This window comes from Cucurbita maxima, unplaced genomic scaffold (genome assembly GCF_002738345.1).
Source record: "Cucurbita maxima cultivar Rimu unplaced genomic scaffold, Cmax_1.0 Cma_Scf00013, whole genome shotgun sequence".
Classification (NCBI taxonomy): Eukaryota; Viridiplantae; Streptophyta; class Magnoliopsida; order Cucurbitales; family Cucurbitaceae; genus Cucurbita; species Cucurbita maxima.
The window spans coordinates 3,998,340-4,009,894 of NW_019272029.1; the positions used below are offsets into that span (position 1 = coordinate 3,998,340).

The window sequence follows — 11,555 nt, forward strand, 5'->3', positions numbered from 1 at the left end:
TCGGACACAACTTCTAAACCAAGTAAGGTATAGAAGATGATACAAACGAAAGACTGACACAAACCTATTAGGAATCACGACTCTCTACAATGATATGATATTGTCCACTTTGAGCATTAGCGAGCATTAGTTCCAGTGGCTTTGTTTTGGGTTTCCCCAAAAGGCCTCATACGAATGAAGACGTATTCCTTACTTATAAGTATATAATCATTCCCTAATTAGCCAAAGTAGACTCCCTCCCAACAATCTCAACAATCCTCACCTTTAACAAAGTAACACTATAGAGTCTTCCCTGAAACCTATGAAGCCCTCGAACATCCTCCCCTTAATTAGCCTATAATAAAATTTACACGTAAAAATATTATCAAAATTATGCTTATTATAACCGCAATTATATATATATATAACATAAATAAATATAAAATAATTGTGATTTTAATTATTTTTTATAATAATGCGTGGAATTGTGAAATTTATGGAATCAATATTTTATTATTCACGACATTCAATAAATCATTGTCCCAAGGAAGCTTGCCTTGTCCTTTGAGTAAGTAAACAACAAACAAACAAATCATTTTCCCAACCAAATTTAACCTTTTATAAAATGGACAATATTTACTAGCGACGAGCTTAAGTTGTTACAAATGGTATCAGAGCTAGATATTAAGTAGTGTATTAGCAATGCTACCCTTTAGGAGGTGAATTATGAGATCTCACTTCAGTTGGAGAGGGGAACGAACTATCCCTTATAAGGGTCCATTTGTCAACGAGAATGCTAGGCCCCCAAGAAAGTGGATTGTGAGGTCTCACATCATCTAGAAGGGCCTCCCTTATAAAGATGTGAACACTAATACAGAGATAATAATAAATACGATTTTCTTTTTAACTTTATTTTTTTAATAAGTATAAAACATGTATATATAATATAAAATAATTAAAATTAATCCGCTCGAGAAATTTTATTCAATTATCGATCACGCGTATTAATTTTTTAAATCAAATTATGAGAGATTTTAGTTTATTTGGAAATTAAAAAAAAAAATGGCCAACGGTAAAATTATGTAATGAATTTTGACAATGGGGAGACAAAATTAGAAGTAGAATTATGAGATTTAATGATTAAATATAATGTTGAATTGGCGACAGATTTGTATAATATAAATTATAATATAATTTTGCTTATAGTGGAAGACAGCTGGCATCCGCAAATTTATTTTTGGGCATTTGCATATTACAGCTTACAATTTAATTATCTCTTATTTCTTTTTATTTCCAGTTTCCGTACCTATTTTTTTAAATTTTATTTATTTTATTGTCTAATTTTTATAATATTTTAAAAAATTTTATTTTTTATTTTTTTAATTCAATTGAAGAATACAAAAGCATTTTTTGATATTAAATATTTTCATAATCACAAAATTTTTAAAAAGTTTTCATATTTATAACCAAATATTTATATTGTAAGTTAAATTAAAAAATAAAAAACAACATTTTAGAGAGTTACAGTTCGAAGGAAAAGTTGATTTTGATTTGTTATATCATTTTTAAATTATTTATTAATTTATTAATATGAAGGTTCGAAGTGTTCAATGACGTTTTTAACCCGTTAATTAAATAAAGCATAATTTAAAGCTTAAAAGAACAATAATTAAATTTTAAAAAATAATTATTAAAAAAACATATTTATTCAGTTATTGCAAAAAAAAAAAACAGATATTGCAATTTCCATCTTTTTCGTTTTATTTTCGGGCACTGTCAAAGATTTTTGCAAGAGAGTAATCAAAATTAGGAAGAAAAGCATGTGATTGACTAGCCAAGAACTGAAGATTTTAAGATTAGCGGAAGAATTTGCAGAAGGTGTTTATCGATCTGGATGGACCAGATGAATGCAAAATTTTGATTTCTGTGGTGGAGATGATCGGTGAATTCTGTGTTGATTGGTTTAGGGAATCTGCGAGAAATCTCTCTCTCTCTTTACGCCATCTTCGCCTTGAATCTCTTCACCGACCCTTTCTTTCACACTATCTGAACTTTTTTTGGTAGTGAATCACGGATTCTTTCTATCCAAAGCCCAACTTTGAGTTGAGCTGGCTTCTTCCTTTCCGCTCAGGAGGATTTGGTGGTGGTCAAATTCAGTTCAAGTTGAGGCCAATCGGAATTGGACACCTTATGCATTTCGTTGAACTTTCAAGTGTTTGATGGTGAAGTTGGAGAGGACGAAGATATCCTGTTGAATATGCAGTAGTGTTGTGATTTTTGTTGTCTGTATTATGTGTTTGTTGCTGAAGGTGCTGGTGGTGGGAGTAATCGGGGCTGGAACTAATTGAATTTGGTCGGTTCGGAGGAGTTTGATTGGAACTCACTGAAGGTAGCTTAGAAGATTCTTGATCTTGCTGCTGTTCTTATTCGATGTATTTAGTTCACGCTTTCATTACTTTCGAGTTAATTTATGTCTGAGATTGCTGTCTGGTTCTTTAATGGCGAAACTACTTCATCTTTCATTGATGGAAGATTAATGACGATGCGAAGCATGGAATTAGGTCTAATAGGCGAATTCGGAAGTGGATTTCATTTCTGTAACAACGAAATTCCCTTTTCGCTGTTTTTTCCTTTTGCTTGTTCTTCCTTTGCGTTAAGGTTGAATTACTTTGATGGCGGTTCAGAAGCTATTTCGTTCCTTGGGTGATTGAATTTTCATTTTTCAGGTTGAATTTGTCAGGTAGTCGTATCAAATGAGCATATCATAATGAACGGAATCGTGGGCGGTCAATGGATTCTCCAGACAAGACATTGAATGATATACTTGGTAATTGGAAGTCGTGGATCCCTTGGCGATCTGAATCAGCTAATGTATCGAGGGATTTTTGGATGCCCGATCAGAGCTGCCGAGTATGCTACGATTGTGACGCACAATTTACCCTTATCAACCGTAGACACCATTGCCGACTTTGTGGTCGAGTCTTCTGTGCCAAGTGTACAGCAAACTCAATAGTTGCTCCATCAGGTGACCCAAGGGTCCCTCGTGAGGAGAGGGAGAGAATTCGTGTTTGTAACTATTGCTTCAAGCAATGGAATCAAGGAATAGCTGCTCCAGATCATGAGATCAGGGTGCTTAACCAGGATATCTCCAGTTCAACATCAGTGGCAAGTTTGTCCAGTACTAGATCTAGTGGCACTGCTGAGAGTAGCATTACTCTTGCTTCTGTGCCTTACTCCTTTGAGGCCAACCAACAAGCTCAAGAGCATTCTGGTCTCAGCCCACAATATTCATCTGTTATCTTAGCAGGCAGAGATCAATTGGGTGAATCGGCTTCGGGAAGGAGCACTGACATTCTTTCTAGCATAGGAGATATACCACAAAATTATTCCATGAACAGGTTTTGTTTCTCATGTTCGCATTTAGTTTTGTTCTTGATTGGCCTCTTTCCCTTTAATATCTTGATCATTTCCAACCACCTCTATTATAGGGTCTCCGCTCTTTGTTACTAATCAATATTTTGATTCAACCTCAAGGTTGAGATTAATGGTAGAAGATCCTTGAAATTGATCAACTGGCCATAGATCTGAGAAAATAAGAGCCACATATTTCCAAGTCTTATAGGATTGAAGAGTAGTTAATGTTCTGGATTTCATTTTGAAATTTCAATATGATTTTTCCTGTGTAGTCATTTTAGTTAGTTCGGCGTAGAGTGAAACATCTTTTGTGGTTAGTTAACTCATGTGGTTCGTGGTTTCTCTGTTATCAGGAGTGCTGGCAAGGACGATTATGATGGTACATACAAGTCAGATACTGAAGCAAGCCATTCTCCTCCTCAAGTCTCAAGTTACTTTGGTCAAGCTGAATTTGATGAGATTGGCAATGAGCATGGACCACATAATGAGCAGCTTGATGAAGAAAACAACAACGTCAGAAGTTTAAGTAGCTCTCCCTTGCAGGAAAGTTTTTATTCGCAAGGTCTGGAAGGAATTTCCGATCTTGACCAAAAGGGAGACACAAATTTTATTTATGGGGAAGATCAAGGGCATTCCTCCTTGGACTTTACGGATGATGTTCAGTCTGAACCTGTTGATTTTGAGAATAATGAGCTTCTCTGGATCCCACCTGAACCTGAAGACGAAGAAGACGAGAGAGAAACATTCTTTGATGATGATGATGAGGGACATGATGCAGGTGAATGGGGATATTTGCGAGCCTCTAGCAGCTTCGGGAGTGGGGAATATCGTAGTAGGGATAGGTCTAGTGAGGAGCACAAGAATGTCATGAAGAATGTTGTCGATGGACATTTTAGGGCTTTAGTTGCTCAATTGTTGCAGGTTGAGAACCTTCCTTTGGGTGAGATCAGTGATAAAGAGAGTTGGTTGGAGATAATTACTTCCCTCTCGTGGGAGGCTGCCACACTACTAAAGCCAGATATGAGTAGATGTGGTGAGATGGACCCAGGTGGTTATGTGAAAGTCAAATGTATTGCTTCAGGACTTCGCTGCAATAGGTAACTATTATGGTGCATATATAGCTTTTGATCTGTCAGAAAACTGTCTTGTTTCACTTACTCTGTGTGTATGCGTTTTTGTAACAAAAACTATTGTCTTGTTTTATGTTGTGACGTTGTCATGCTTACACAATTGTTTGTATCTTGACCGCTTTTTTCCACTGATGAATCTATACTTTTTGTGGCATCATGATTCTGCATCTTTCTAAATATAGATTATGTTTCCCTTAAACAGACAGGAAAAATGAGTTCTCTATACTCAGTTTTCAAGTTCTTAACCGTAACTGCCATTATTTTTCCTCATAAATTTTGTTCTAAATTATCAACTTCAAAATTTATTTCTGAATACTGAAGTAGTAAGTTGTCCCTTACTTATGGCTGCAATTTTTTTTCCCATGTATATTTACATCCTAATGTTGTTAAATTTTTTTTGGCTAAATTATTGAAATGCCCTTAAACTTTGAGGTTAGCTTCAATTTTATTTCTATTATATAAGAAATTTCACTTTTACCTGTGGCATTTAAAATTGATTCAAATATGCTAATGAACAATTTTTCTTTCAAAATAAGTGATAAAAATTAACGTGGTTGCTGAGTTGTAATAGAATAGGGAAATACGTGGCTTTTAGAAAATGAATGGCAAATGTGGCTAGTATCAGTAATCACTGTGCATCACTGATGTAGAGGTAGGTTAAAAAATGAATGGCATACGTCTTTTGAAAAGTTATTGCCTAGTTATTAGTACTTGTCATATTTGTCGTTCATTTTTAAAGGCCACGTCTGCCACTACTTTATTTACCATGCAGCACCATGTTAATTTCTGTAACTTTTTTTAACAGTAAAACTGTTCGAGGATATACTTGAATCGACTTTGAATGTCAAGGTAGAAATAGAACTTCTTAAGTGGTTAGGGTATAATTGAACTAACATTAAAGTTCTGGGAGATTTGAATAATATAGCCAATTACTTTAAACTTCTTCTTTCTTTCCAATATTGCAAGGGCTAGTGCTTTATTTTTAAGCATTTTCTTAATATATATATAGTTTGATGTGATCCATACTTAATGTTGAATGCTACTATTTCCGTCCCTAGTCACAATAACTCATTCATCTTTATTCTATAGTTACATATACTTTTCTAGCTCTTCAAACCTTCTGACAAGTAGTTCAATAACTTTTCTTTTAGTATGGTGGTAAAAGGGGTGGTTTGTAAGAAGAATGTGGCCCATCGGAGAATGATCTCAAGGATAGAAAAGTCTCGCTTGCTGATTCTTGGAGGTGCACTTGAATACCAACGGGTTACCAATCACTTATCAAGTTTCGATACACTTTTGCAGCAGGTTGTAACCTTTTAGTTTCAATCTACAATTATTAATTATAAATTGCCAGTGCTTGTATATAATCTGTACTACACATGCATCCATTTGTTTATTTTTTCCCCATGTCTTGGCTAATTTAATTCAAACCTTTATAGGAGATTGACCATTTGAAGATGGCAGTTGCAAAAATTGATGCACACCACCCTGATGTTCTTTTAGTTGAAAAATCGGTATCAAGATATGCACAAGAGTACCTACTCGCAAAAGATATATCGCTTGTTCTTAATATCAAAAGACCCCTTTTGGAGCGTATAGCTCGTTGTACAGGTGCACAGATAGTTCCTTCAATTGATCAATTGTCATCGCCAAAGCTGGGATACTGTGAGTTATTTCATGTAGAAAGGTTCACGGAAGATCTGACCTCTTCTGGACAGAGAGGGAAAAGATCGGTGAAGACATTGATGTTTTTTGAAGGCTGCCCAAAGCCATTGGGTTGTACTGTAAGTTCTTGATATATCTATCGCCAAATTTATGCATATGTGTAAAAGCACGTGAGTCTTTGTGGGCACAAAAAGTAACGCATCAAGAATTTCTAGAAATAAGAGGGTGGGAAAAAAACTTGGGAATGGCAGAACTTCAATTCTGCATGAATATAGCTCACCTGTTGATTTCCATCCTTAGGCTTATCCGCTGGAAAAACAGATTGGAGATTTCAAAATTACTTTCCTTGCACACTTTTCTTTTGGGTAGGACTGATGAGGTTATGTCTTGATGGTATTCAGATCTATGATTGTTTCATTTTTTTTAGTGGTCCAGGGAATGAGCTACTTGTGGTCGTTGGTTGTTGTGCTTTACTTGGAGAATATATGTGTAATTACAGACCAATGGCTTAAGTAGTAATAACTTTTGCATGTCTATTTCTTTTAGATTTTACTTAGAGGTGCTGACAAGGATGAGTTGAAGAAGGCAAAGCGAGTCGTTCAGTATGGAGTTTTTGCTGCTTATCATTTGGCCTTGGAAACATCTTTTCTTGCTGATGAAGGAGCCTCTCTACCAGAGCTTCCCTTGAACTCCCCAATTACTGTTGCAATTCCTGTGAAATCATCTGTTGCTGAGAGATCCATATCAATGGTGCCTGATTTCAGTCTCCCTGCCAGTCAGGGGCAGCAACCTAGCTTATCTATTGATGAGCCAGAAAGATCCATGAGCTTACCTACCTTAGGTCTAATCTTATCAGGCAATAGCACTGTACCTTTTGTAGAAAATGGCCCTAGTTCTCAACTCTCACAACCAAGTTCATCCATAGCAAATTCAACAGCAATTTTCTCTTCTGATCCCATGTCGTGGACAATTGGTTCAGAGTCTTATGGTGATGAGCCTTCTCCATATCATATTATGGAGAGAAATGCATTGGGTACCCGGGGAGAAATGGAAGAATCTTCTGATAATGGTTATCAAAAACATCAAGGACTAGGATCTGTTGAGTTATTGGGGAATGACAAGTTTTCTATTGATACTGAAGACGCTAACTCAGTGGCATCTGGCCTGCCAATGGGCTCAGAGCCATTAATTGCGCAACAGAATAATCAAAATCATCAAGATCATGGAACTTCTAAAGAGGAACTGGGAGCAGGGAAAGATGACTTCCCTACAGCATCTTCTGCCCATCAAAGTATTTTGGTCTCATTATCATCAAGGTGCATATCGAAAGGAAGTGTCTGTGAGAGGTCACATCTCTTTAGAATCAAATACTACGGGACTTTTGATAAACCTTTAGGCCGATTCTTAAGGGACAAATTATTTAATCAGGTGAGCTGTCTTATTTTTATGTACATCAGATTTCTCTCTGTTGAAAACTTGGAAATACTTAATGAAAACGATAAGTCCTTGTACCATTTCAGGCTTACCGATGCGATTCTTGCGACATGCCTGCAGAAGCACATGTTCACTGTTACACTCATAGACAGGGCACCCTCACAATATCTGTTAAAAAGTTACCAGAAATTCTCTTGCCAGGTGAAAGGGAAGGGAAGATTTGGATGTGGCATAGATGCCTGCGATGCCCACGAAACAATGGCTTCCCCCCAGCTACACGAAGAGTAGTGATGTCAGATGCTGCATGGGGACTCTCATTTGGGAAGTTCTTAGAGCTCAGTTTTTCAAACCACATTGCTGCTAGCAGGGTAGCAAGCTGTGGCCACTCCTTACATAGAGATTGCCTTCGTTTTTATGGGTAAGTATTTGGCTTCTAGAAAGTATTTGAATTTAAAAAATTTACAAAATCAGTCAATATTCATATATAATAGACACCTGGCAATACATAATTGTAGTAATTTGCCTCTCAATTTCATGCATGCCTCCTCCATGAAAAGAGAGAAACCAGAGTCTTCATTAGACATATCAAAGCATAGAACTGAAATGAAACTGATCGTTCTCGTATTACTTGAAGTCAATTTGTTATTTCTGTAATTAAGTCCATAAATAGTTTTATGTAGGCCATTCTTTATAATTGGTGTAAATTTATATATTGGTTTCCGTTTTCTTGTGTGCTTATTTTTTATACTTGATTCAGAAAATTATTATTTATACATAGGGTCCACATATCACTGGAATGCAATGATTTTTTTAATAGTGGAAACAGAAAGATATTCATTAAAAGAGGACAAACAAAACGGCCTAATGGATATGGGACAAGGTGTTCCCATGCCTCGAGAGAGGAACAAATAAAAGGCCTCCAATTCAAATCCAATTTGAGGCTGTAAGCCGTACAGGATCTTAAAAAATTCAAAAGCTATACTCAAAATTTTTACTTGACTGGCTGGAGGAAGTCAGCTACTCCACTCTTTTAACCTCAATTTGATAAGTTATGTAAGATAATTGCATCTTCTGGAAGCTGAGGTCTCAACTTAATTGCTGCTACATATTGCTTTTTTGTGTGAGGAGTTCTCATTCCTTTTTTTTTTTTTTTTCCTCCAACCTATATGGGATATCAAGCTAGCCAAACTGAAAAACATACCCGTCTCTCATTTTACTAGCGCATCTTCTTTTTCAACCTATGGATGATATCAGAGTAGCCAAAGTTGACAATATCGTCTTTCATTGCTTTACTTGTGCAGATATGGGAGAATGATTGCTTGTTTTCGCTATGCTTCAACTGATGTGCATTCTGTATACCTTCCACCATCAAAACTGGATTTCAACTATGAGAATCAGGAATGGATACAAAAAGAAAAGGATGAGGTGCAATAACTTTTAGATTTGAGATGTTTATTGACATAATTTTACTGCACATGGATGATTTAGTTATCTGATTATAGCAGGTGGTGAACCAGGCTGAGCTTTTGTTTTCCGAAGTGTTGAATACTCTTGGTCAAATTGCAGAAAAAATATCTAGTGCAGGGACAATTAATAGCATGAGAAAAATGGAACTGAGGCGCCAGATTGCTGGGTTGGAGGCATTGTTGCAAAAAGAGAAGGCCAAATTTGAGGTGAGCCTCCTAAAATGGTGAATTTTAAAGTTAGACTGCCCTTTGACATCTAACCATCCTTCCTAAACATCTATGGAAATGCATTTTGTTTACACTGTAATTTTCAGTTTGAATCTCTTAAGTTTCAGGGCTCGTTTTTTTGTACTTAGTCAACATTTTTTTTTCTTTCTACTCCCCGATCTATTTAGTAATCTTGTATAGGATGTTTCATAGTGGTTGAACTCGTATTATACTGCTTTGCTGTATGGTGCATATGCCTTTTTGACCATTTAGATGGCTCATTTGTGTTATCTGCTTGTATCGTTAAGGAATGAGGATGGATCAAAGTTGTTGAACTCTTCTTACGCCATTTTACTGTGTGTATGCCTAAAATTATTTGATGTATCCCCTGATTATTTTTTTTTTTTTTGAAACAAGAAACAAACCTTATAAGTATCTTCTTGTTGACTTTTTTATTGTGAAGTTAATATATATACATGAATTCATCTCAGTGATACGAAACTGATGTATTCATGAAGAACTTTGCTGGTCTCCAAAACCACAATTGTTTCTTATATATAAAAATATAAAGAAAACTTATTTTATTACGTTTAAAGTTCATTTCAAAGTTATCTAAGTTCTTGCTAATTTTGTTGGTTTTATTGTTTGTGGTCAAGGAATCACTCCATAAGACTACGAATGAGAAAGGAAAACAGAGCCAGGGTACTGTAGACATTCTTGAGATCAACTATCTGCGTAGGAAGTTACTCATTCAAGCTTATGTATGGGACCAGCAGTTGATCCATGCAGCCAGTTTAGATAAAGGGAACTCTGCTGGCAGCTTTATTGCAGAATCCGAAGAGAGACTTGTGGTTGATAGCGAGAATCTCTCTGAAATTAGCACCAACAGCAAATTTGTTGAAGACCTTAAATCTTCTGACTCTCGTCTTGCCTATCAACAGTGTAATGAAGGATCAAGTAGTGTAAAGGAGGTCGTTACCAGCATGGCGCAACCTGACATTCAAATCGAAGAAGTTGGAGATTCAGATTCAGACAAAGGAGAAGAAAGCATTAATGATCCATCTGAAACCCTAGAATCAAAGACACAGCAGTTTTCTAGGATGGTAAGTCTATCAGATACACTTGAGGCTGCATGGACAGGTGAAAATGGTTCTGTAGTTGGAATAACAAACGATAATCCCCATACTTTATGCAATTCAACTGTGACAGATTCATCAGGGATCGATATTACTGTATGGAATGATCGTTCTGAAGATCAGAATGTTGACAGGGTTACCCATGCTGTTTCTCAATCGCTTCCTTCAAAGGCACTTGATGATACCGAAAACTTTGCAGGCCAGTTAGAGACGGCTTCCTCAAACTTTTATTATTTATTTAATGAAAACTTCCTAGCTAGTGGCCAGAAACTTGAAGTACTAGCAAAACACAATCCTGTCTTTCTATCCTCATTCTGGGAGCTAGAGTTTCAAGGTGGAGCTAGGCTGTTCTTGCCTCTTGGTGTAAATGAAACTGTTGTTCCGGTCTATGATGATGAACCTTCAAGTATCATAGCTTACGCTCTAATGTCACCAGAATATCATTCCCAGCTGATTGACGAGGCAGAAAAACTGAGAGATTGTGGTGATTCGTTGCCTTCCTTTTCGTACACAGAATCATTTTTGCAGTCCTCTGATGACTTCTCCTTTGATACTTCAAAAAGTGTGGGACCTTTAGACGACAGTGTTTCATCCATCTCAGGACCTCGTACCTCTATTAGTTTGGATCCACTCTTATACCCAAAATCCCTTAATCCCAGAATTGTTTTCGAAGAATATGGCCCGCACGGTGGAGTAAAATATTCTGTTACCTGTTACTATGCAAGACGATTTGAAGCTTTGAGGAGGATTTGTTGTTCAGAACTTGATTTTGTAAAGTCCCTTAGTCGTTGTAAGAAGTGGGGAGCCCAAGGTGGTAAGAGTAATGTTTTCTTTGCCAAAACTCTGGACGATCGGTTTATAATTAAGCAAGTCACCAAGACAGAGCTGGAGTCATTCATTAAATTTGCACCTGAATATTTCAAGTATTTGTCTGAATCAATTGGTACGAGAAGTCCTACATGCCTAGCAAAGATTCTTGGAATCTATCAGGTACTTCTAATCCTTTAGCTTTAATACATCGTCAGGTTATGAAATTTAACAATGTTTAGAGAATTTTCCATTGCTCGAGAGAAGATAACTCAAGATACCCACACCCCCCCCCCCCAAAAAAAAAAAAAAAAAAA

The 11,555-nt window shown here is 36.4% G+C and overlaps 1 protein-coding gene across 4 annotated transcripts in view; it reads left to right on the forward strand.

The window, feature by feature from the left end:
- Positions 1-1,704: 1,704 nt before the first annotated feature.
- Positions 1,705-11,555, forward strand: part of LOC111488517 (1-phosphatidylinositol-3-phosphate 5-kinase FAB1B-like) — a 12,677-nt gene continuing 2,826 nt past the window's right edge. For 2 of the 4 annotated variants that reach the window (XR_002719217.1, XR_002719218.1), the window contains exons 1-10: positions 1,745-2,368; positions 2,706-3,377; positions 3,747-4,490; positions 5,675-5,828; positions 5,963-6,307; positions 6,735-7,616; positions 7,709-8,040; positions 8,924-9,047; positions 9,128-9,295; positions 9,952-11,421. Coding sequence is in view for 1 of the 4 variants with exons in the window: in XM_023136280.1 (XP_022992048.1) it covers positions 2,770-3,377; positions 3,747-4,490; positions 5,675-5,828; positions 5,963-6,307; positions 6,735-7,616; positions 7,709-8,040; positions 8,924-9,047; positions 9,128-9,295; positions 9,952-11,421 (4,827 nt within the window). In the remaining 3 variants the exon portion in view is untranslated. Of the gene's footprint in view, positions 2,369-2,705; positions 3,378-3,746; positions 4,491-5,674; positions 5,829-5,962; positions 6,308-6,734; positions 7,617-7,708; positions 8,041-8,923; positions 9,048-9,127; positions 9,296-9,951; positions 11,422-11,555 lie in introns of all 4 variants that reach the window. The other 2 variants (XM_023136280.1, XR_002719219.1) reach the window with 2 other exon arrangements.